Source organism: Siniperca chuatsi, linkage group LG5 (assembly GCF_020085105.1).
Source record: "Siniperca chuatsi isolate FFG_IHB_CAS linkage group LG5, ASM2008510v1, whole genome shotgun sequence".
In the NCBI taxonomy this organism is placed as follows: Eukaryota; Metazoa; Chordata; class Actinopteri; order Centrarchiformes; family Sinipercidae; genus Siniperca; species Siniperca chuatsi.
The window spans coordinates 14,370,304-14,396,672 of NC_058046.1; the positions used below are offsets into that span (position 1 = coordinate 14,370,304).

The following is a 26,369-nucleotide window of genomic DNA, read 5'->3' on the forward strand; positions in this document are numbered from 1 at the left end:
TCCAATTTAATACACTTAAATTGTTTACTTTCATTTTGAATTAAACAAACATAGGTATATACATACTGTATTGGTGGAAAGTTACATACTGTCTGTTCAGTTTTGCCAGGACATTTATATAAGACTTTCAGTGAAAGATCCTCTCTGACTGCTAAAGATGAGCTCGCAATCTGCACTGCATTCTGCTGAGACTCCTCTGAATACCAACAAAGAACAGCTTCATATCAACCTTTGAATCTTCTTTTAATCTACACTGAACTTTATATGACCCATGAAACAACATGCTTTTATCATGTTCCATGCTTTGAGGAACTGAAAGCATCTTGTGCAAAAAACAACCAAACAGATCATTTTTGTTTAAGCTGATAAAACTAGCATACTGACTGAGGTCAGTCTACTGTGAGACTGGCTGTCATGAATACATACAGTAGACTGGTCTCTTTCTTTCTGACACACACACGCGCACACATGGTTATATCAAAATGATTATTTACACATATTGTTTTTCCCTGACTCTGACATATTTTTGTCCACATATTGATAGACAGAGCATATGCAACTATAGCAGTGACTGCAGTCATCTTGGTCAGGTCGGTCATAGTAATAGGGATAATTTTGTGTCTATATCCCAATTTATTGTTTACTCTGATGTGTACAAAAAATAAGCCAGCTGTGACTCACATTAGTCTGGTTTAATACGGCATGGGAGTCAAAAGTTGCAAGAACAAGTTCACAGACGTTGCATTGCAATACGCTTACTGTACATGTGTTTATCAGCAATGATTGTTTTTCTAACCTCAAAAATTAAAACTCTAAAATGTGGTCTACTCCACAATAAAAGTACAAATAAAAAATGTATTTATGTTGTATAAAACAAGGTAGAAACATTATAAAAAAGAACAAAAATGCTGACTCAAACGCTATTGCATGCAATTGCTCAACATTCAAGAGTACACAAACGGGGATTTTCAGATTCTTCTAAATCTGCTGTATGTGGAACATTTGCAATATCTTTTATCTATTATCAGGAAAGATAAGAATGTTACACAAGCACATACTTTAGTGTCATGACCATTTTAAACACGATTGTGCTCCTTGTTTAGAGCCTACGTACAGAGGCATTAGTACAAGCTATTGTTCCCCTGCTTGGTCAGGATTCATCCAATCTTGTGTGCTCATGGAGGGGACAACAGGGCCTGAAGCAGCTCTGAGGACCACAGAGGCAAATGTTTTTGAGCCGGCCTGCATTACCTCATTTGTAGGGAATGTCTGTGTAATTCAAGCATTAGAGCAATTGCACTGTTGGGCTAAATGTGTACAAAAGTCACTGTAAACAAATAGCTGAAAACAAGGCATCACTGCACCACTTCACAAGGCAGAAAGGCCACAGCCCACTGAGCGTGGCACGAGGCACTCATGTCCTCGCTTGCAGGTGCAATCAAGGATGGTCATGTACTGATTGCTGGTGGGGCTGGTGAGTTGCCTTTTTAAATCCTTTTAAACTCTCTCCCGTCTGCTGCCAGAGCTCTACAGGCCAGGGCGAGGTGGTGCACGGGCAGGTGGAGGGGCTCGTCCCGGAGGAGGTCCCAAAGGAGGAAGAGAAGGCAGGGAACCGGTCGGGGAGGCAGAGGGTGGAGGGGTGGGTGGGAACGCTGGCGGCGCAGGTATGTGCAGGGTGGTAAGAGGAAGAGCCCGGTTGGGAGGTGGCGTGTAAGGGGGAGGCGTGATGGGAGGGGAGGGAGTGGTGGAGGTAGGAGGATGTGTTGGAGGCAGCGGTGGAAGGGTGGAGGAGGAGAATGATGGAGATGATGGAGGGCTGCCGGGGGTCGGTGGGAGGTTGCACTGCGGTGGAGGTGGACTCCTGCTGGGAGGGTTGTAGATAGGAGATGGGTGGTGGTTGTAGTGTGGGTAGTGAGGAAGGGGAGACTTTATGCGGGTGAAGTTCATGCATCTGCCCTGAAATTTGACAACAGAGCAGATTTTAGAGGAACATAAAGTGATGATAAACAACACACTGTATGAACAACAACTGAGATGTATTTTCTGTTTCTGCTGTCCTTCTCAAATGCCTATTTTCCCCACACAACATTTCCATTTTTATTATGTATAGCCTATATGAGATGGGTGGGTAGGGTACCTTTTTCATTCCATTGTGGGGATTTTCGAGGGCATTATATTGTGAATAAAATTTACACTCAATTCAGACACTCGAATAAAATGGCAAAAAGTAAATCTTCGGACACAGTCTGGTGGCTAAACACACTAAGCACCAGCTTTTTTAGCTAGCTACCTATAGCTGAAGCTAAATCTGTTCATAAAACTTCGACAGCCTGCGCACGTAATGTTAATTATCCATATACTGTACGGCACACTGCTGTGGCATTACTGTTTAAACTCTTATAACATCGTAAAGCATTTTATCTGACAAGCTAACTCTAACAAGGAGTGTACCTATGTTGCATATGACACATTAAGGAGACGTAGAAAAGGTTTCAGTCGTAGTCATCTGGACACTGTTTTCAGAATCAAGACGTTTCGGCTCCCATCCGGAAGTCATTCTCAATTGTGAAAAAATGGCACGGGAACTCAGAAATTTAAGCTACTCTGTGTTACATAAGCCCTGTCCTCAGGAAGGAGTCTACCTGAGTATCTGTTGATTAGCTAGTTTCACCTGAAACTGACCTAATTGTTTTCATGATGGCCCAGTAATCAGTAATCAGGCCTATTGTTTTCTGGCTGCACCTCCCTCATCACTGTTAAGTACCTGATTAGCATGTGAGTGGCGTGACCAAGGTGCTAATACACTGTGGTAGACTTTGGGCAGATTGAATCTCAGACCACCATTTCTGTTCAAAGAGGGGTTTTCCGGATGGGAGCCGAAACGTCTTGATTCTGAAAACAGTGTCCAGATGACTACGACTGAAACCTTTTCTACGATAGAACACTCCTGGACGAATGAGGGACTACACCTTCACATTAAGGAGACCTTTCAAAGGGTTCTCAGCAATGTTTTTTCCCTAGGTCAAATGTTCAATGTATGTTTCACTGTATCAATATGTTGAAATCACTCACCTATAGCTTATAGCTTACTGATGTTACTCCTTGAAAGCTATGCCCTCAAATTTACGGGCATGACAGTTTTCTTGACTTTCCATTGATATCTCCAGTGGCTGAACAGATTTTTACCATTCAAACTGCATTTGAAACATCCATCTCCCTCCATTCTTTTGCAATTTGAACTGCAAAGATAGCCCTTACTTACAGCCCTTTGACATATGACCCTGGGAACATAGGGAGTCAGCTAGCTAAAATTAGAAGTTCACAGGTACACTAACAAATGAGCCAGTAAAGATGAGTGAAATGGATTTATTTATTTTGTCAACTGATGGTAAATAAAAAGGATAAACAGATTGGAGGTTAAATGAAAAGTAAGCTTTGCATTTCTTTTAAAAGTCTATTTTAGTTATTTAACTAGTATGATTTATCTGTGTATTTATGGAGCCCATGTATTCAGTTATATTATTCACTTCTCTGATAAAGTTTTACTGTATTTTGTCAGTTTTGTGGCTCCATATGTTAGCAGTGATAGAGTAGAACCATGTTTATTTACGCCAAACATACTAAACTCGTCTTAAAAACCCAGACCAAAGCTGATATGAATTATAAAAAAATGTTTTCAGATATTTTCTGAAATGTTATGTAGGACCTACGATCTAATTTGTCATTCACATTCAGACAACTGGTTGTAATGAATATAATATTTATCAACTGCTGTGTTTGTTTCTCAATATGCCTGTGTGGTCAAACGTATAGTTTCATATCTGAAGCTTGGAAAATGACATCCTTATTTAAAGAACTTTCTAAACCTGATTTCTTTGACAAAATACACAAATCCCCTGCTTTGACAGCTGAATAAGTCTAAGATATAAAAATGTCCCTTGCTTTCTGTTACAAATCACATAGACTGACGGCTACAACAGATGGTACTGTGACTCTCACTTATAGAAGCCACATACACCCACATGACTGCGTTTTAATGTCAACAAACCTCAACATATGCTATAATTCTTAAACACAGCTTTAGTTATGGGCAATTATGTGTATGCTCTACTCCACTGGACAAAATAACCTGCCACCACTCTCTCCCGATCCAAACCAAAGTGAGGTCATGCAAAAGAGACTATCATATTCCAGAAACAAGCTACACCCCAGGAGCAGCTGCACTGAGGGGATCAGGGAGTTGCAGTGGACTGATAAGGGATGACAGCACTGCTCTGTACCTCTCATTTACCAAATGAGGGCGAAATGACCTCTGAGACAAAACCAGGCAAAATGTTGCATGTCATACATACGGCAAGGATGGAAAAATACACTCAACCTATATTTTTATTCCTTTAGTGCCTGAGGGACAGCGAATATCATGGATCTTAATGTCTGTTGGACTCCTGTACTGTATCATAGTTACAGCTGACCTACAAATCAGTCAGTACTGAGGGAAATACTGTATATGTGATTGCAAAGTGTTTTAAGATGTCTGATGCTGAGTTTTTATCTATGTTGTGTCCCGTGTTTGATTCCTTTACTAATTACTAAAAACACAGCAGTTTTTAGAGGCTCAGAAATATATGACACGTTACAGGAACCTGACTTGGGTTTCTCTCAGGCAGGCAGTAGGATCAACTGGCCTCCTCCCTCCCACCACTGCTATTCATTTAGGGGAAGTTATAAAAGCAAGGCTTTGACAAGAGACTCTTAATTGCAACCAGAACTGCAAATCATGAAGGATACTAGCGCAAAGTTTTCCCCCGTTGCACTAATGAGGAGCTTTAAAGTGAGGAGGACTCACTCATACACAGCTAATTACACAATGGTGTGCTGTACTTACTGTGCTGGAAAAAAGCAAGAAATGTGACCCTCTTAATATAATTCCAGAGCTGGTGACGTTGTTTGACTGTGTGTGTAGTAAGGTGAGCTAGCCCACCTCGAAGATTGGTTCACCTTTTAAACTGATTAGGTTACAGGTGTAGCTTCCCAAGCTCCTCTACATAAACAAAGCATATTGCTAGACTGTCAGTGCATTTCCTCAGTATCTAACTGCACTGCATGTTACCTGGAAGCAGCCTTGCTGACTGATTGACAAATAAACAAGGGTTCATTAGATCAGTCTGAAAAGATGCCAAAGTTTAAGTCGTAGGCAAACCATTATTTTCGCAATGTAACGACTTGTTGTTATCATACCAGACCATACCAGAACCAGAATTTATACTTAAGTATACATACTTAACTGCTAACCATTTGCCGAAGCATACCATACTGCTTTACATTGGATTAGGTTAAAATTCTAAAATTAATAAAGAGCATGATTACTAAAATGAGCACGCAAAACACACAAAAAAACTATACATGAATGGTGTGTGAAGACAAAGCAGGAGACAAATGTGTGATCTCATTTGGAATGAAACACTAGAGAGGCATTCATTTGTTTTTGATGGATTAATGAATTATTATTATTATTATTATTATTATTATATACACCTTTCTTTCTATTTTGAAGGATTTATTTTATTTATTATTATTATTATTATTATTATTGCTGTGTTTACTGTGTTCCGCCTGCTCTTCAAGGTCATCATCTGATATTTTTTCATTTGCTTCCTTAAAACTCATAACTTATAACTCGCCCAGATCTTTCTGTGACCTAATCTTCTTGGCGAGATTGTTGTGTCATAGTTTAGCCACATCTCTCCTCTATCCTTGGGTACTTTAGTGCAGCTCTGCCCTCCCTGTGTTCATTGTCAGTCCTCTGTTTGTCTCTCAGTGTGTGTGTATGTGTGTGTGTACTAGCTTGGGCGGGACGCTCCTGTTTTCCCTCCGGTTGCTGATCACCGGCACACCTGATGTTCATCACCCAGTCAAGCCTCACAGTATATCTACCCGGCTCTACCATACAACCAGCGCCAGATCGTCTCAGTGCACCATTGCGATTTACTTCCTGCCGGTGATCCCAGCCATCGTGGTTTACATGATCTCTGCAGTCTCCTGTCCAGCTGCCTTTCCTGCTCTGCCTACCAGGCTACCCGAGCCTTCTCCAGAACATTCTTTCACCGGCTCCGCCCTCTGAGCCTTGCTGGTCCTCCACGGGCCGCGACGGAAAGTTTCCCCACTGGCTCCAACGGACTACACCTTCCTCACCCGCTCAGGAGGAGCATTCCCCTACCAGTGATCTTTTGTCACAATTACAATAAAAACTGTTTGAACTAACAATCCAGTTCTCCCTCTTGCTGTGTCCTGCCTTTGGGTCTTTTAGATTGTGTAACATAACATGTTGTTGTGCCTCAAACCTCAATACTTTTTCACATCCTTCTGTTCATTAATCATTGTTTAAAGGTGCTGAAGTTCATTTAGTAGGGCTTGGCACATGTCCTCCCCCTCTTGCTCCTCGGACCGGTCCGACAAATCACTGACATTCTCGTCTTCTTTCATGCTATCTGTGTGCTGCTCCAAGCTCTCCTGCTCTGCCTTCAAGGCCATTGGACTCGTGGACAGCTTCTGTGGAAACATGTTCTCCTCTGGGAGGTGTTCATTTTTGTGCTCAAGTGATTCTTCACTTTCACGTGACTTCAAAAAGATTTCATTTGAGATGCTCATGTCCTTTTTTATCTTTGTCATGGTGAGGGCTTCCCTTCACCTTCATCTCCCAGAATGCGTGAACCTTGAGGAAGTCCTCTCTCCTGCTCTGCTCTTCAGTGCTTTTTATTGCTGCACAGTAGACATGAGGCTCTGACATGAAGTCTTGTTTGCCTCTTCCCATGGCCTCCACCATCTCCACTTTGCACTTGACAGCCACGTCACAGACATTCGTCTGCTTTGTCATCTTTGTCCCTTCGTCAGTCCCTTCTGCACTGTGGAAATTGTGCTCCAGAATTCAATTTTGCAAGACATCCTCGCCTTGGAGTATGACATTTATTTCCTCCTTCTCCAGCTTGCTTCCAGGTCTCAGACTTTGCTCACTGTGGAGGTCATTTTAATTTTTACAGTCATTGAACTTTGACTAAAGGCCCTCATAGTCTCTGCGGAGTGCTGTTATGTTTGGGTAGAGAGTGTCAGTGTGTTGCATTATGGTGTGTTTAGACTACCGGTGACAAAGCAACAGGCTACAAGTCATTTTCAATGGAAGCCAGAGACATGAAGCTACAAACTAACGCCTGACACACGACACGCTACAAATCAGAGTTAAGCTGGCGTCAACTTTTTTTCAACGCTCCAATGATGCGGTGAAGCTTCAATAAATCATATTTTTTTGTTTCACCATTTCTGGTCCCCTTCTCTTTCCCCACAATTCCTGTTCCGCTTGCCGGAGGGACTGATACGCCACTGATACGTGTGAAAGGCTGCGGATGGGACACATTTTATCAGCCTCTAAATGTGATTAACAATGCCTGTTTCTGTTGGTTTTTAATGAATATCCTTGTTTTTTTTGCTTGACGCGTGTTACAATATGTGAGTAAAATTATTGTTACTAGTAATCCGCCTGTCACTAATAAATGTGTGTTGTTGGTGTCCTCTCAAGTTCTCTTTCAGGATGTGGAATAGGCTTGCGTCAAAGGCACATTACGTCACATGGGCGGAGTTTCAGCACCAACGTTCGATTGAGGGAATTCTTAACGAATTCTGATTTTCTGTTAGTGAGATGTGTTGTCTGCTGGTCCATAAACGCTTTAAAATTATGAACTGTCAGACTTCTTAAAAACCCTGTATGATTGTATGGCATTCTGTCAGCTTGTTGCAACATATCACTTGTAGCTATATGATGCTTGCACTGAGTGAAATATTTATATTTTGATGGCTGCACCATCGCATCAGATGGAAACATTTTATTGCATAAATGAATACACATTTTTACACTTCAGCCTATAGTTGGTATCTTCACCACAAGTTTCAAATAAAACACATTTTACCCCTGGACACTGGCCCCCTGTTATTCCTTCTCACCTTGATGATGGTGATGGCATTCTTAAGTCATGGCCACATGAGCATCGTTTCATCCTCCAAATTCAGCTTCCTCTAAGACTTGAGTGTCAAAATAGCTGTGTGCCACCCTATACAGCTTCGTGAAAATAAACATATCAGCTCATGCCCAGACTATGAACAAAGGCCTGTGTTTTAACAGCAGACATCACTGTCTCTCTTGTTTGTACATTCAACTGATGCAAACTTGATATACTATAAATTACACAAAAACAGAAAAGAAAAAGATTTTTTCTAACTTTGAGGGTAATTTGGCTTTGATGCTGCTCTTAGATCAACATTTCTTACTCAGGGAAAGATGAAGCATTACATAAACTCTGTCGGGTGAGGGATTATCATATGCAGACTTCTCTCAGACTCATTTTTTTCAACACTTGTAGATCCCACAGTCTCAGACTACATGTCAGCTGCCAACAGTAGAGGTCATCGCACAGTTATCCCCCCCACCCCTACAGCTGGCCTTTGAGGAATTACATTTGCCTTTTTATAATGACTTCCCCAGACCTCTTTACATTGCATTGTACTGTAGCTAGACGCTGCAGTCTAAATCCTAACTCACCACAAGTTTTCCCATGAGTCTCTCTGTGCACACTTCATTGCTCACAGCTGGTTAATTTTCTCAACATTTCCAGATACACAAGAATCTCATCCTTGCCAAATGCTAATGCACAGCCAACCTGTGTATCTGAGTTATTCTTACCTTGTCACCCGGATGAGGTCTCATTACAGACACACGGTCGTAGCCTTTTCTTAAAAGTACCCACAATGCATCCAGTTTGCTCTATGGGAACAGAGAAGAAATCAAACTTTGAAATGACAGTAATCTTAAATTTATTTAAGGATAAAACAACAGCTCTTTTCTATTGACAATCAACCTTTTTGTTTTCTCTCCTGGCCACTCAAAAACACAGTTCCACACTGTGCACCTAGCTCGAGCTGCAATGAAATGACCAGTACCATCCAATTCCTACAGCCATTTCACAGTGACACCCTGAAATGGTTTCAGTTCATTGTGAACTGAGTCTTCATAGTTTTTAAACAGCAAATACTTTAAGGATAAGGGCAGAAAATACAGCTGTTTTTCTTCACAAAACTGCTGGCTGTGCAGCCCTGCTCCCTGGAGGTCAGTCCAGCAGGAGTCTGGTTTCTATTAGCAATCCCCCGCTGACTGGGAAGGCTTCAGAACAACTCCTTTAACCCCATGTGGGCCCTGGAGGAAGGGACTGTGTGCCAGTAGTCACCTAAGCATTATTACCATAACACATCTCATGCTACTTTCACTACGGCATTTTAATAATGCTATTACTTACATATCCTCAGCCAGATTAACATGGAGTAATTTGTAACAGATGTTGTTGTAGCTGTCCTGTATGCAGTACACATGCTAACAGCTAAAGAAAGCGTTTTGTCCCAGCAGAGATATTAAACAATCGGGAATGCTCTTAATTATTCTTAATTCATTAAATGTAAGCTGAGCTATATTCACAGACATGTTGAACACATATCTCACAAATCTCACAAATGTCTTATTTTTTATGTTGAACAGTTGAAACTCATAATTCCTATATGTTCGCTTTTTTTAGTTGTTGTCAACAATGAGATTTGAACGAGCATCTGCAGACCAAATACATTTCCCAGACAGTTTCCTCCTGGCTGCTTTTGTTGGTACTGTACCTTGATGGGTGAGTACCACTTGCGTGGCCCCGGGGGTTTGGTCATGCCGTTATTGAGAACCCGCGTGGGGGGCGGCACATACTCCTGCTCAGGCATCTTCACTTTGGCATTTTTGGCCTTCTCCAGCTTTGCTCCTTCTTCGGTGGACCCTTTCTCACCCCAGCGAACCTAATAATGGAGAGTATGGAGAGTTGTAGCTGAAATTAAAGTGAGTTTGACTGAGAGCTCTAGTGTTATTTGAACTTTCTGGAAGTGGTGTGGTTGACTTATGACCATATTCTGCCCCCAGGTCACTTAGGTCATCCTCACAACAACTCCTCTCACTCTCTCACTCATGCCTAAAACTAAAGGTGACCAAACTTTCTCTGTTGCTGCTTCCAGGCTCTGGAATAGGCACCCATCCCACATTAAGTCCTGTTCCACCACTGACAATTTTACATCAAATTTAAAGACCCACATTTTTCTCATGCTTTTAGTTCAGTCTGAGGCTGCCCCATGGTTTTTGTTAAGTCCCCTCTTAACTTATTTCTAAAGTCCTCTTACTGCGTTTTAATCTGTTGTTTATTCTATTTCTCCTAACTTCCTTTTTTATTTTTTTATTTATTCTGATTTTATCATGTTAGTTGTCTTAGGTTTCCATTTTTAGTCTTGTCGTCTCTGTGCTATTGCATTATTGTATTAGATTATGTATTACTGCCTTTTTGTACCTGTATTGAGGCAGATTCGAACCCATTTGCCTCGACTGGAAAGCACTTTGGCTCAACTCCTGTGGTTTTTAAATGTGCTATATAAATAAACTGACTTGACCTGAGATTTATTTGATCTCACCTCCATCCTTTTGATTCCCCCAACTCCTCTTCCTCCGTAGTAGGAGGCATCCACAGTCGGCCATTTCTTCTTAGGGGCATCAAAGTCTTCATCATCCTGTGGGAGAGTGACAGGAAGTAGATTTTATTGTGATACATTTATTAATGAGCCATTTGACAGGCAAACCAGCTACAATTAAGGGACAGTAAAAGGGTAAATGAACCTTTCACAGTTTCTACATAAAGTATACATACCAAATGAACACCTGGGAGCTACCTGGTATAAATGTCCTCTCACTGGTCACCAGGCAGTCTATCTGAAGTAAATATCTCTCTGTGTGCCCTGCCCACTCCAAACCCTTATTTTTGTTCCCTCAGTGCTGGTAGTCAGATCAGAGGAAATTACAAATCCCACTGGCCAAACTTGTGATGTTTCAGCTCTTTAATACACCCTGTCTGACTCATAATCAACCAGGATGTCAGACAGAGGAAGACATAATGAAGGCTGAAAGTTGTCTTTGAGGCCATGGTTGTCACTGGAGTCTGTTTTTGGAATAAATTCACCAGTTAAACCTAATTTTCAGTTTAATTGGCGCAAATAAGTGCAGCCTGATGTGTCCCACAGTCCTGTGTTAGCTTGCTGTTATTGCATTGTGATTCTGGGAAGTCAGAATGTGTTTTAATAACATGAAATTGTTGATCAAATTCATGTGAAATAATGTTATTATATTCCATGAAGATCCAACAGAGTTCCAGAGGAAGTGATTTGAAAAACATCAATTGAAGTCTTGAAAACAAAAAATGTCATCTTTAAAACAAGAGAAGGAAAAAAAAAAAACCAAACACAGTAAAGTCAGGATTTCATTGTTATTCTAAGAGGGCGTTAACCCACATCAGATTTGATGACTTACTAAATGGGTGAAATCATAGTGTTGTGCCAGAAAGCGAGTGAATGATGTTGCATGGTCATTGAGGTTTAAAATGCCAGAATAAAGTGAACAATTACACAACCTAGACACTGGCAGCTGTCTGAATCTTAATTAATGATAATAATCATAAGAAACAGTGCAGACGGTGCAGCTCCTACCGAACTCTCCTCCGCAACTGGTGGTGGGGGTTCATGGATGATCTGTGGGGAGGAAAAAAAAGATTGCATGAGAGGGGGGGGGGGGGGCAACAAAAGTCACAACACATCAAAATAGATTTTTATATAATCTGCATGTCACAGCAATGTGTTTTCTATGTGCAACAAGATGGTTACACAACAACATGTGGCTGAGGAATTGTTTTTTCCTCTAAGTCTCTACTACTTTACAAGAGCAATGGGTAACACTTCTTGCACTGACCTAGAAATCTGCTAACCAGATTTTTTGGCCTGTGGTTGTTGTTTAGGAGAAGGGAAGAGTAACAGGCTCCATCCATAAAGATTTATAGTATTTAAACCTTTTGTTTTTTGTTTGAGTATGTTGTACAGCCACTACACTGCATGATTGCACATAGAAAGAAGTCTATGTCTTAGTCTATGTCTTGTCCCCTCTTGTGCCTTGTGTCTTTTTCTGTATGTATGTCACAGCATGAGCTGTCGGTGTGTTTTTTCACCAGTGTAATAAAGACAGTTACTTCTACATTTAATGCACTTGGCAAATTAAGTGATTCTGATTCTTATTTGTCATTTTCCTCCTTGCTTCTCCAAATCCTGGAACACAAAACGATTCCCCATGGTAACCTAGCATCACTTTCCCAAACAGACTTGCTGCACAGTCTTGAATTTGCAACTTAATGGACAAAGAACAGAAAAAAAGTAAAGGGAGGGACAGCCATGTTGTAAAAGCTTGACATCGCTGGCAGTTCTCAACGTTCCAGTGTTTCCAGCACTGGAAACATTGGGTTTTGAAGAGACACTATGCTGTTCATTTAAAAGGAGAAATACAGATTTTGACAATAAGTGGCTCATAATAAGAACGTTTGTTGAAATATTGTGATGCTCTCAGTTTCACCACTGTCTAAATAGTGGCACAGATATATGTTTTTCCAGGCGCATTTCCTCTTTTTACTGTATCCAGAGCAGATGACTGTCATAAAAATACTCTTCATGAAACTTTTTATTTCTGGTGAGTTATCTTGCTTCTAAAACTCTCTACCCAAAACAGCCTATTTGAGTTTTTGTTTCCACACCACTAGCTGGAAATTCTAAGTATTCAGCCCTATTACCGATGGAAGAGTTTGCTAAGTCTTACCAGTTTAGGTCTTTCAGTGAATATACTGAGGAAGTTGAGAGGTGAGACTCGGAGGTCACCTGCTGTGACCTCTGGAAACGCTAATTATTTCAACAGCAGCACAATTACTTAAACACACGTTCACCTGGTGGCCTTGACCTCTTCTGGTTGTAGACTAAATTCAGCTGCAGGGATCCAAAAGGGTCATACGCCCTTATTGACTCATAGACCCTAACCTTCTCACCATGGGAATGTTTTTTGGGTTAATAAGGGGGGCGTTAGCCAGACGAGACAAATCTGGAAAAGACATTTCTATCTGTCTTATTGTCTGCAAACAACATCACAGCATTCCAAAAGTGTTTGAAGCCATCTATAATCTGAAAAGAGTAGACCAGAAGCTATCTGTAAAGCAGTATGTGTGCATGTTATGATGGCATTAGTGTTTTAGAAAACTCACCACAGTGCAGCAGAGAGGCCAGAACCACCAGAGGAGAGCCAAGACCAAGAGCAGCATCAGGATGAGAAGAGCTATGGCCAGGATGGTCCCATCAGACTGAGACAGACACGTCAACACAGACTAAATATGTAGAGCACTACAAAGATGTAAACCACTTCTCTAGGCTTAATGCTTTGTGTGGGAAAGAGGCTCTTTTGGTTTCATCTTCCATGGAATCAGTACATGAAGACTGTGATTCTGCTGATGCTGCTGAAATACTTAAATTAATATGCATCCATCATTTAGACATCTTCTTTAATTTGTTATCTATTGTTAGTGCTAGCCTGTTTTTTTACAGTGCACAATAAAATGCACAATTACCCAAAAGAATATAGTTTTGAAGCTAAATGCTGGTACATTATATTGTACTCACACAGCCCACAGTGGTAATGGTGACCGAACTGGAGATGAAACTGAGACCTTCGTTCATACTGACATAAAGGTTTGCTGCCCTGGAAAAGAAAAATGTCTCGGCTGTCATTTATGCGGAAACAGAGTAGATGGTGTCATATGAAACCTCACATTTATTGAAATAAACTGCAGGACTTACATCCCCTCATCTTGGAGCACTGGTGCAGGGCAGAGAAGATATGTATCTTCCACAATCAAAGGCTTCACCACTAGAGAAGAAGAGGGAAAGGGGTCATTGAAAACAGCAAAACAATCAGCCGAACATTCCAGTCTTGTCTTGTGGTAACAGCCAGTGGTATTCACTGACATATAAAGCTCCCGAACCAGGAGGCTTTAACCTCAAATCATGAACTGAATCACCTTTCAGACTATGTCATTGTTTAGCCTGATTACAGTAAGATTAGTTTATTGACTGAATAACGCCACATGACTTCATTTTAATTCAATAGGTATTGGGCAATAAGAGAGGGGAAACCATGCACATTATCACAGAAGTTAAATGATGTCTCATCTTTCTTTTGTAACTTGATTAACAAACTGTCTGAGAGGAGCATTTCTTCAAAACAAGTGCTTTGTTGCCTACTGTCTGAAGACATCTGTATCCCTCTCAGAGACACCAATACCAACTATTCCACCACAGCTTTTGTTTTTCAGGCAAATCTAGGTCTTCTCCTTGTCCAGCTGGCTTTTAGGAAAGCAGCTCCAACAACAAGCATCGTCGCCCAAGCCTGTCTGTTTATCCTGGCAGGGGGAGCGCATACCCCAGAACTGAGGAAATCAACACAAGCAGCCGCATGGGTCGCTGCTCTTTTCTTGAAACACCATGCAGGATGGAGGGGGGGGGGGCTTCCAAAAACAGCTCAGCGCCAATACAAACTGGCCCAGATATGGTCCCACTCAGAGTTCATCTCTGCACCCACCTTGCACTCAGAATGGCCTTACACTATTAAAGCATGACAAAAAGGACTGAGAGCCTTATAAACGACAAATTACATCCGAAAGTCCAGTAAAAAGCTGACCGGACCTGATTCTGCATATTTCTACTGTTTAAATTCCTTGAGGATAAATTTGCTGGCAAACATCCCGAGTCCATGTCATAGTATTTTATTGGACTATTTATTCCCCAAGTGTAGAGAGAGGTCATGTTTTACTGTGAGGTGTAGTCCTGTGCCCAGAGATCAACTTTAACCAGTAAATTATTTGAATTATTGCTTTAAGATGATGACTAATCACTGGTACGGACTGTCGACAAGGTCAGTTTACAGAAGATTATGTGAAAACAGCAGCATCTTTGAGTTGTTGAAGAAATTTACAGAAAATATTTGAATTTATCAGAGCTAGCTAAAATCGTATTTGAAGGAATAGATTAGATTAGATTCAACTTTATTGTCATTACACATGTACAAGTACAAGGCAACAAAATGCAGTTTAGGTCTAACCAGAAGTGCAATTAGCAAGTGCAGGATATAAAATATGTGCATAAATGCAGGATATTATGAAAATATTTTTCAAGTGGTACTATGGACATTATATACAGATGACATTATATATACATTATATACAGAATAGTTCAACTATTCGGATTTTTATATCTCGTTTGTTTAATCCGTACAAGAAAATTAGTGTAAAAATGACCAATTGTGGTTTTACCTTCCTGGAGTCTTGTTGGCACCGTGAAAAAGTAAAAGCCACAAATTGATGTTTTTACATTTTAGTTTTTGTATTTCCCGCTGTTTTAAGTCTTTGTGCTAAGCTAAGCTAACCAGCTGCTGGCTGTAGGTTCATATTTAGCGTACAGACATGAGAGTGGTATCGATCTTCCTATCTTACACTCTGCAGGAATGCAAATAAATGTATTCCCCAAAATGTTTCTTTCTTTAAAGAAGTGTTGTCTCCCATTATTCACACAGTTCAATACTGTCCATGGCTCCAAAGTTGCAACATCTGTCACCAAAACAATGGATAGCTTAGGGCAAGACCTGCCAAATCCCAGCCTGACTGTATTTGCTGCTACTTTTTCCTGGAGACTCAAACTCAAACATCGATTCATCTGCTCAACACATGCAGTTAAACATACATTGCTACTTTCTTTTTCACCATTTCACCATATCTGCAAAGTATGCAGAGGGCTGGAAGTTGGTAGTCACTGAGGAGAGATGCATTAGAAAGAAGAGAAATGGTTTTCCTTATATCCAATCACATATTTATCTCCAGGCGAGCTAACTGTGGCCTAATTATTTTCATTTAAAGTTTACCCCTGATGTGAAGTAAACAAGCTCCAGAGGACTGTGTGTAAACAATCTAGAGAAGTGAATGAATCTGGAGGAGGAGTATGCAAGTTTAATGGGTTTGACATAAGGAGATAATTTTTCTGAAATTGTTTCCATGTCCGCTGTTTGTCTGCAGGAAGTTGGATGTTGTATCATGCAGAAACAGTTATGACTCTGAGGAATTGTTAACGTTTGCTAATAAGTATTGAATGTGTGCTATCATGCATACTATATACAGTATATACATGAGAAAGCGGAAAAGATGGTTAACCAACATGCAACATGAAACTTCAAAACAGATCACTTTATATAGCACCTTTCAAAAACAAAGTCACAAAGTGCTTTACAATAATAATTAGAGTCAATAAGATACAAAACAGGATAAAATCATTTAAATAGTTACAACAAATACCATAAGAAAAAGCCATAAGATAAAAGTGAGATCCTCAGGCAAGGAGTTGAACAATGAACTCCAGTTGACTGACAGATCAAGTGAGATGCACTGATATGAACATGCCATCAGGTTAGAAAAGAAACACATCTGTTCACCACTCCTCCCTCAAAGGAGCAGACATTTTGTTTGGACCTCAGTGCTGGTGAATATCTTACTTTGTAATTAGATCAGCACCCCCTGCAGCTTCTGTGGCATGGCTGGTGGGAAGTGGTTTTAACAACTATTACTGTAAGCCACCAGTAAAGACCATGGGGAAACTCAAGGTATCTCCCTCCTTTTGCCTGATGTGTGGTACTCATTCTCCTTTATCTCTTGTTTCTGGCTCCTTTCCAAGCAGTAAAATTACCCTGTAGGTTGTTTAAAACAGAAAGCCATGATACCAGTAACACCAGCATGGCTGCTTGTTTGATCATAGAGGATTCCAGCTGTGCGGCTGACTTGCTGTTTAACTTTTGGGAGGCTCGGCTAAGTGTAATTCAGATGAATTTTACAATGGCCTACACACTCATCTGTTTGTTCCAGCTGTTTTGACTGTAAATGAACTGACCAATCAGCTTTGATGCTTTGAGTCAATGTGTACTCAGTTAAAACACTCATGTGTGATGAAACAGTGCATGTAGTTAATCAGGGTCAGTGAAGAGATGTTCAGTGATTCACTCACTCTTAGTAAGGGTGTCGTTGATGCGGAAGCTGCACAGGACCTTATCGACATTGCGGGCGTGGAGGAATCCATTTCCTCTCACCACCACTTGGAAGGACTCTGAGTGAGGAGAGGAGAATACAAAACGTCACCTCAAGAATTTTAAATAAATGTACCATAAGTTTGATTTGTGGTTCAAAGTAACACCCAAACTTCTCATCATGTTAGAACATTATGTGACGCTCTCAACCACTATTGTCTCGTCACAGTGTTACTGACTTGAAATGCCTTCAGTGAGAGAAAGAGATTTTGTTCACAGAAAGAAGTATGCCACCATAAAACTTTCTTACAATTACTAACATGGTGTTCTGTGTAAAACAATGGACTGACTAGCATTGTGTTGCCAGCCTATGTTGGCATAATACTGTTTGGGGTCTCGGAGGCTCCAGTTGTGGCTCCATGGTTAAATACAATGGATTTTCATCTACTCTATATCTATATCTGGTGCTGACAGAACTTTATATGCAGCACTATCCTCTCACAAATTCCAAATTAGTCTGTTGTAATTTATGTTATTGGAGTTTTGTAACAGTTTGTTCATAAGACATCAGGGAGGTCAACCACTCTGGGTTCAAATTGACATAGGTAATGTCACTATTGTATGTAAGATAACCTACTGTGCATTTCTTTGTGTAAAGACTTTTAGGCAAATATATGTTCCTGTATGAGATGACATATAAATCACAAAATATTTCCTTATTTTTGATAATAACAATGTTTTGCCACTTCTACATATTGGGTTTTAATTTTAAAAAAAAACTTTTTTTGATTTTGTAATTATTATTAGTTTTACACATACAGCAGGAAGCCAGTGCCAACAAGGGTTAAATCACATAGGGTCAACTAAGATGTGCTTCTGTCTGATTTCATTAATTGAGTGGCCTGATGAGGATGAACGGGAGGTAGATCTTGTCTTACCTCCTGCACAGATACTAGAGGGCTCTGCTGCCAGAATCTCGATACAGGACTTCTTCAGGATCTGAGGAGATAAGGAGAAAAGCATTAGACAGCTCATTAATGCTACACTTTTCAGCAACCAGCCAGCACATCTCAAATGTTGGATAATTCTTAAACGCACGAACAAGGAGACTTTTAAAAATAGCCTCTGCTTACAGTGTCTGTCTGTGGTAATCTATTCACTTCTATACTGAACAACTGGTTTTAGCCACAGCCATGACTTTTATGTGCCTATTAATTAACATTTTGGCACTGAGGTCTCTGGGCTTGAAGTTTCCATTTATTCTCATTCGCAGATTAATCTTTACCCGCTGCTCTCCAGGAACATACCATATGTAACCCTGAAGATGAAGAAGACTGATTCATGACCCACTGCCCCGCTCACATGAATAAGAAGCAACAGCTTTCAGTTTGCTGTTAATGTGCTCCAGATGACAGTTAGCTGCCTGACCTTTAACTCTGCTCAACAAACCTGGTATCCCAGTGACAACAGCCCCTTCATGACAAACTGTTTTTCATTTCTCGAGTTAGCAAATACAACAATTTAAGTCAACTCCATTGAGGTAGGTCTTAAGAGATACAGCATACACTTTGATCATGGTTGACCAGACGTCAGCCGTGATGATCAAAAGCAGGAAAGTCACAGTTGCAGCAGGCTTTCCTGGAATTCTGTTTCTGGCCGGGCTACATGAACGGAAAAACGTATCGTGCTTTAAACCTATTTTGTCTTGTTTCCTTTTTGCTATTTGATCAGTGTGTAGATGGATTAAAGAAGAAGTGATGGGAGCGATTACCTGAAGTTCATTAAAGCAAGATGATTTCCTGCGGACCTCTAAGACATGTTACTTTTCAACTGTCTACCAGTCCTCAATGTAACTGATACTGTCATGTATTCAACGTGAGTGCTGATTGAATATTTTTGTGGGCAGAACTGAAATGCTTACCGAGTCAATGACCCCCTGCAAGGCCTCAAATCCATCATTTACAGGGAAGACATGGTCCTTACTATCAGCAATCTTTGCCAGCTAGAGAGGAAACAAGTTATTGCAATCACAACTGTAAGAACTGCACACTTATTCATCCAAGACGCAGAATTAGTTAACCTTACAGCATAACTAATTACAGGAGTGGCTCATATGAACACAACCAACAATATTAACTAATTTCCTTGTTTTAGAAGACAACTAAAACTATTTTCACAGTACATGGAGGAAAAAAGGCTTGTTGACTGACACTGTAATCATTAGGCTACCAAACACTTGGATAATGCTGTATAAATTGTTTAGAGACATTTGATCTCATGTCCTTGTTCGAACTCTGAAGCCACATTCACTTCAGTTCGCTGGGAAGAGATTTGGCAGCATGAGGGCAAATTTGCTATGTGTTTGGTAGTTGTATAAATAGTTCTGACTGATATAAGTTGCAGAATGTTTTTAATTGGATTGAACTGTGCCTTTAAGTAATGTAAAGCACTTTATAACTACTTAAAAACACTGGTTTTAAAATATAGTTTGATTTACAAAGCTTAAAATTTACAATCTTACTATCCATTTCACTCCTTGAAGCTTAGATGTCATCAGACATTAAGGTACAGATTAAAATCTAGTAAAAGAAAAACACACCTGTGTCTCATTGAAGTCCTTCACCCCCACACAGTAAACTGAGGCACCCAGACTTCGGGAGCGGTTGGCCTGTCAGGTATGCACAGATTCACGGCAAAAACAGGAAGAAGCTCAGCACATGGGTTCAATTACACCTCTGCATTTCATAACATCATCCAAAAACAGTCAAAAAAGGCTTGTGTTTGTCTGGCCTCTAAGAAGAGTTTACAAGAAGTTGGGCAACACCATGTTCCCAGTGAATAATATGATTCAGACGTCATAGAACAATAGAAATGTCACACAGATTCCTGAATGCCAAACAAAACACACAAGCCAAATATTTCATTTCCAAGTAGTAATGCCTGTGGACAGTAAATGACAACCTAAGGTTGTCAGCTGTCAACATTTCCAGGAACATGAACATCAGCCTCATTTCATCCCTGCCATCAACATGTGTCTGAGGGCACGCGAAGCTGATTAAAGCCTCAGGCTTTTGCACGCCTTTACCTGTAGTGCCTGAATGGTCTGAGGAGCAAATAAATCATTAGAGCCCAGTGCAGATGTGAGGAAAACAACTGGGCTCGCATGTATAAATCTGACAGACGCTCTGACCCCATTTTTCCCGACCAAAGGAAGAGGATCAAAGTGGTGATGTATTGGGTGGCAGTGTTTGATGTGATCCATCAGATGCTTCACATGTTTCACCTGGTTATAATTTGTGTGACCCATTTAACATCTCTTCATCTCTCTCACCTCTCTCTCAGCGTAGTAGAAAAGATCCTCATGCAGCTCTCCATCTGTCAGAGCTATGATAACACTGGCAGTGCGATAACCTGCAGACAGAATGAACTTGCTCACTCCTGCTGCAATTTCACATTTATCTTATCCTCCTGAAAATAACCATGCATTTTATAGTAATGCAAAATCTAATCGTTTTTCTGATAGCTCACAGTCTAATTTATTGTAATCTAAACCGCACAATTTTGAATTGCATCCCTGAAGGCCTCCTATTAAGAATTGAACACACTCGTTTTGAGCTGTCACAAAGTTAATTCCAAATCAAGGAGCAAATCCAAACTGTCACTTAACGCAGTGGATCCCACCCGCTTTGGCAAGTCAACTTCAAAACCTTAATTTCCTTGAACTGTGAGCAGGTTGTTTAATTTGAATCCTTTGTAGGCCTGAAGTGGTAAAACCATCCAGTTTTTCAAAATTAGAAAGACATAAATGTCAGCTGCAATTTCGTGCAACAGAAAAATACTATAGTTATTTTCCCCTACATTTTTAATCCTCTCACAACCCCTCAGATATATCCTGTGACCCCCTTTGGCGTCCTGCTTTTTGGGAACTGCTGACTTAATGCAAATACTTTCCTCACACACAGAAATAGACAATCAATCATACATTCAAAAAGGTTCTGGTTTATACTTAGTTACTTGTAAAAACTGGCTTACCATATGCTAGAAACAATTTACTGTGTTTGCCTATCTAAGCAAAGAAAAGTAATACACACCTTCAGTGTTTCCGTAGTAAATCTGCTCACTAGCCTGTGAAAAAAGCAAAGCTGGTATGAACTATTAGACTATTTTTCTGGTAGCATTCAGATAATAACGGTACTCCATTTAGCTCTCTGGACCATGTGGTGTTTGTTCTAGAGCCAGAGTAGAGATAAAGCAGATGCCAACTGGGAGTTGGAGACTCACTCTCAGGATGCCCTCATGCATGAAGGTGTCTCCCCCTGGAAGAACCCTCTGGAGCTCTTCTAGACCTTTGCGAATGTGTTCCCTGAGCAGATATACATAAAACGAGGTAATCCACATTGTTGATAATCTAATCTAATTGAACATATTTATTTTGTCAGATTAATTTGTGAGCATACTTTTGAGTTAAACCAGACACTGCGAGGTGTGGTAACAGAGTAATACTTTCCATAAGGGCAGCATTTGCAGAAAACACCAGCAATGTGTAACAGATGAATGAATTGAAACAGTATTGGTGTGTATTGGCTCGAGAAACTGTCACGCAGATAGACAGGAAATGAGCCCTTTGTAGAATAAGATATGAGGGAAGCAGTGAAACAGTGAAAAGGTTTTGTGGCTGCTGAGACACTCTGCTGAGGAAAGATTAGACACATAAACTGCCCACAATGTGTCAAAAACCACACAATGAAGTAGTTGTCCAGACCGACGACATTATAGACAGATCACAGTGAGGGAAAGTATCTGTCTAGAATCTCTTCTTTGTCATCAACATTCAGAGGGATCAAGTGTGTGACTTGTGTCCACATCTGGTATTACACTTGTTCCTTTCAGCTGGATGAAAGAAAAGCAAAGGATTAAAAGCTGTTTTGAGGGGATCTGCACCCACCTGTCTTCTGTCAGGCTCATTAAGATCCTTCCCTCAGTGGAAAACACAATGAAGGACATCCGCAACTGTGGACTGGGGCAAGGAGAAGAGGGGAAAAAATATACTCTGTTAGGTCAGTAATCATTTCTTTTTACATGTTTTCCCACAGACACTTGATGACACAATTGTGATTTTTTTTTTACCTTATGAATTTATGAGCTAAATGTTCAACAAAGTGGTAGATTTCGGTCCAGTGATTCTGCACACTCCCAGATCTGAGAAGAGACAAGCCAAATGAATGTGAGGATGTCTTTTTCAACCACGGCTGTGCATCTAAACTACATGACCTGTTCTCTGTGTTTAGGTGTTGTCAAATTAACAATAGACCATAGACGTTTTGAGACAATTGGGCCAGTGGGCACAGACATTTAAAAGCCCCCCAACCCCTTTTACATAGGAGCAAGACCCCAAGACTAAAAGAGACACAAAATTACTACAAATGATGCGTGTCTTTGTAGTTGTTTTGTGTTTCTTTGTAGTTGTTTTGCATCTCTTTGTACTCATTATGTGTATGTTTGTAGTCTTTGTGGTTCTCTTTGTAGTCGTTTTGTGTCTCCTTGTGGTCATTTTGTGTTTCTTTATAGTTTTGTTTCTCTTTGTAGTTGTTTGGTGGTCATTTTGCGTCTCTGTGGTCCTTTAGCGTGTCTTTATAGTAGTTTTGTGTCCCAAGTAGTCATTTTTCATCTCTTTGCAGTCGACGTCCCCTGACACCTTGTGCCAGTAATCCATATATGGAATAGACTTCTGAAGGGAATAGTAGAATAGAAAGAGCCTGCAAAATAGTTCTGCATGAGTAAATGTTTTGGGCAGCACAGCTGGTTTACTCTGAGGAGTAGCAATGATGTTGTACTCCTCACATTACAGTTAACATCTTTTTAATGCACCTGCAATTATATCAGTGTTATTGGAGTCAGATGAATGTATCCTCATTAAGCCTCCATGCAACCAGCTCTGTGATCACAACTAGGTCAATGTGGATTTTAATCGTCTTGCACTCTATTCCGTCTTTGCTAATGAACTCAAAACTGAGCTGGTGCTATTCACATTTTTACTTGATGTTTTTATTGGATTGTATGGCAACGGCCACAAGGTCCTCTGTATCCTACTCTGTTGTAGTTAGGAAACAAAGACAAAGGGATTAAAGATTTAGGAGGAGAAAAGCTTCTCAGTTATTTGATCTAATCTAATTATCGAATTATCTGTAGATATCAATAAACAGTTGTATCAGGTTAATAAAGAACAGTGTGCAAGCTTACATGTATCAGTATTGATGATTATCAAAATGTCTTTCCTTTAAACTGTGTTTTTATAACCCCACACATATCTCAAAACACCTATTTTTCCATTGTTACCATGACCCAGCACAAACAGCCCAGCCAACAGGCTGAAACATTGGAACATCTGGACGGAATGGAGAAAGAGCAGTGCAGACACGGAGAAGAGAGAAGAGAGGAGAAGAAAGATCAGCCAGATACTGCAAGAGGACAGTGAGGGCAGGTGGAGGACATCACTGCTAAAAGGCAGCGGAGCGAGCTAAGATCCCGCCTGGAGAAAAGACAGGAAAAGGAACAGCTAATGCAGTGAATTGATGCCCGACAATAAATACTGTGACGTCACACATGTAATATAAATCTATGTTGTTAAAACATTGCTCATGCTAACAATTACTCTCTATTACACACAATCAATTGCCTAATTTCCTCTCAGAGAAACAGCAGTGTGCCCGGAGTTGGCACTGACATGTACTGTAGGACAACTGGAAAATCCAACACCATCTCTGAAAGGAGAGTGACGGAGAGAGGGAGATGGCAGACTGCAATCCTCCGATCCCATCTTCCAGATAAGAAAAATTACGAGTTGAGCTGGATGATACATTTGTTGTTGACCTAGTTGGCAAACATTTAGGCTTTTTAACAAAAACAAGTAGTTTTAAGCCAGGTTTACAAAACACAAATGTCATAAGGTAAGTTCTCTGTTGTAGTCCAAAGGCAACAGCCTTGGTAAGTTAATTGTCAGTGCCAGAGGAGCTGTGTGCATATTTATCTATAGTATGAAGTGTTTTTCTTACGAATCCCAGTCGGGAAAACTCAGGTAAACACTGCTCATGTATGACAATGACCCTTTTTGAGAACCTTAAACTGTTTTCACTTGACTGGCTTTGCTGACGAGATTGCTCAATTCCTGTTTATCTAAATTTGTAGAGCATGGAAATGAAAGTTTTACTTACAAATACAACATGTATATCATCCAGATATCTGCAAAAATGATAAGAAATTAAAGGGACCATATCATGCCTCATCAAAGTGTTATTGACATGATCAGATAAACGTTCAATGTGGCTGAAGGGAAATGCAGAGCTCACCAAAAACCAGGCTAGATAAACATGGAAACTGTTTCTAAATCAAGACCCATGTATCCAAATGACTTTGCAGGAAGTCCAAACATCCTGTGTCCTACTTGAGAGACACTGACTATGTTATAAATATAATGATGCAGGTTATTTATGCACTTACTGGTGACCAATTCTGGATAAAAACTGCCCACACAGTATGTGTTATGTTATGTTATGAGGATGAACACAACAGTCACCTATACTGCTTATAGTCTGTGCAGCCTGCAGCTGACTGATGAATGGGGTAACACACCACTAATCATTACCATCTGTAGACATATACCAAGCTGAAATGTAGATCGAGGCCTATCAGAGCAATGCATCATCAGTCCATCCATCCATTTTCCTGCATGAAATGACACCAGGGGGCATAATGATGACAGAAATGGTGATGACATGAAAACATTTTGGCAGACCATGATGGGAAAAGCACAAGAACAACATAAAATAATGCATATTTACTTTATGCATTAATATGCTTTAATTATAATGCATAAAGTAATATGTCATGATACCTTTTTTAAGGCCATCAGCAGAGACAGGTGGAATATTCAAGTCAAGCTCAGTCACTGGAGATAAACACAATGCAAGATAACAAAATTCCAAATTCAGTCTCTGATGGATTAACTAATATTTCTCATAGACTTTAACATGAATGACTTTCACTTGTCAACAGAAACAATCCTATTCATCCATCTCCTCTAAGTGTGTCAGGTAATGTGTGCCAGGTAACTCACTTGTCCAAAACAAAGTAAAGATCAAAGCCTCCAAAGCACGAGGACGACCCAGCCTGCCTCCTGTCCTGGTTGGGTCCAGCATTACCAGCAGTAAGAACAACGAGCGCAGCACCAAACACCACTGGAAACCAGGAGCTTCTACTCCAGCACAAAGGCATTATTCCAGCTGAAGAAAATCTCATACAGATGAGATGATGAATATAACCAACTTCAGTGGAGAAAAAGTTGGAAAGAAAAAGAAAAAACAAGCTGCAAAGTTAATCCTCCTTGCAGATTCTTCTTTCGATCCTACATAGGATTCAGCATCAAAAAAAGCAATAATCCAAAGGAGAGCAGTGAGTGTAACTCAGAGGTTAAAGTGGAGGGGTGAGAGAAAGCGTGAGTGTTGTGGGTCTCACTGTTGTTGGGACCCTCTCATCACTGGGTCCGACACAGCATGCACAAGGATGAGACGAGCTCCACAACCTTCCACTCTTGCTGCTTTTTGTTAATGACAAGGCCATGCAACAGAGAGATCCTCAGATCCTGGATGTCTAAGAGTTTGCAAAACTCTCTTTGTATTTTACAGTCTCTCTCTCTCTCTCTGGCGAGGATGAGAGTGATGAAGACAATAAAGTGGAAACACCAGAATCTGCTGGGTTGTCCTGCCTCCTGGTGGTGATAAGTGGCTGGTGGCTGCTTTTGAACCACTAGACCATTTTAAATATAAACTCAGTGACCCCGAATACTGTGAAACTGCAATAAAAACTACCTTTATGAAGCCTATTATGTTACGTTTTCAGGGAAACTGTGTCAAGGTGTTGACTCTCTAATTTAATTTTTGAGGCTGTTATCTTGTTGTGGTGTTGGATTGCTTTATATTGAAGGATGCTTCTTAAAAATTGATCGCCTCTATGTACAGACATGGGGAAAAGAATACTGGAAACACAGAAACTAGATGAACTATATCTCTTTAGTTCCTTTAATGCTTGGTCCTATGTGATTTATGTCATTGCTGTGATCACTGTAAGTCTCTTAAAATGACATCACTGGGAAGTTCCTATTGGCTGATGCTCTAAGCTCAAGATTGTGGGTAATTTTGTACTTTAAGCAGGAGTTTGTAAACAGTAGTGATAATACCTTGTAGGCTTTTTGTTCAATATTCTGAGTGTTTTTTGTATAAACTGTGCATGGGCCTAAGAATGTTTTTTCCTGCTCGGGACCAAGTGGCAATACAATGTG

The 26,369-nt window shown here is 40.4% G+C and overlaps 1 protein-coding gene and 1 long non-coding RNA gene across 5 annotated transcripts; one reads left to right on the plus strand and one right to left on the minus strand.

Moving 5' to 3' along the window:
• Positions 1–25,684, minus strand: LOC122876965 (anthrax toxin receptor 1-like). Of its 4 annotated transcripts, XM_044197989.1 has the most exons (19): positions 25,149–25,673; positions 22,163–22,234; positions 21,981–22,052; positions 21,317–21,398; positions 21,127–21,160; positions 20,367–20,446; positions 19,635–19,703; positions 18,957–19,037; positions 17,974–18,034; positions 17,017–17,115; positions 13,771–13,840; positions 13,594–13,672; positions 13,182–13,277; positions 11,596–11,637; positions 10,531–10,626; positions 9,703–9,870; positions 8,729–8,809; positions 7,993–8,107; positions 1,820–1,956 (listed from the first exon to the last, which is right to left on the minus strand). In XM_044197989.1, exons 1-18 carry the CDS (start codon positions 25,328–25,330, stop codon positions 8,042–8,044), a joined length of 1,530 nt encoding a protein of 509 aa, XP_044053924.1. In that variant the 5' UTR covers positions 25,331–25,673; the 3' UTR covers positions 1,820–1,956; positions 7,993–8,041. The 4 variants fall into 4 exon arrangements, with proteins under 4 accessions (XP_044053922.1, XP_044053921.1, XP_044053923.1 ...); XM_044197987.1 differs by lacking the exon at positions 7,993–8,107 and having other exon boundaries at positions 1–1,956; positions 25,547–25,684; XM_044197986.1 differs by lacking the exon at positions 7,993–8,107 and having other exon boundaries at positions 1–1,956.
• Positions 21,327–24,668, plus strand: LOC122876972. The gene is made up of 3 exons (XR_006378165.1): positions 21,327–21,422; positions 21,926–22,092; positions 23,382–24,668. It is a non-coding gene; the product is annotated as an uncharacterized LOC122876972 (long non-coding RNA).
• Positions 25,685–26,369: the final 685 nt, after the last annotated feature.

What these genes read in the sequence shown, in the direction of transcription:
- LOC122876965 (XM_044197986.1), bottom strand. Translation starts at nt 25,330, where the DNA reads ATGAGATTTTCTTCAGCTGGAATAATGCCTTTGTGCTGGAGTAGAAGC. An exon ending in TTACTACGGAAACACTGAAG is followed by an intron (nt 20,447 to 21,126) that starts GTGTGTATTACT and finishes TTCTGTCTGCAG; the next exon opens with GTTATCGCACTGCCAGTGTT. An exon ending in CAACGACACCCTTACTAAGA is followed by an intron (nt 13,841 to 17,016) that starts GTGAGTGAATCA and finishes CTTCTTCTCTAG; the next exon opens with TGGTGAAGCCTTTGATTGTG.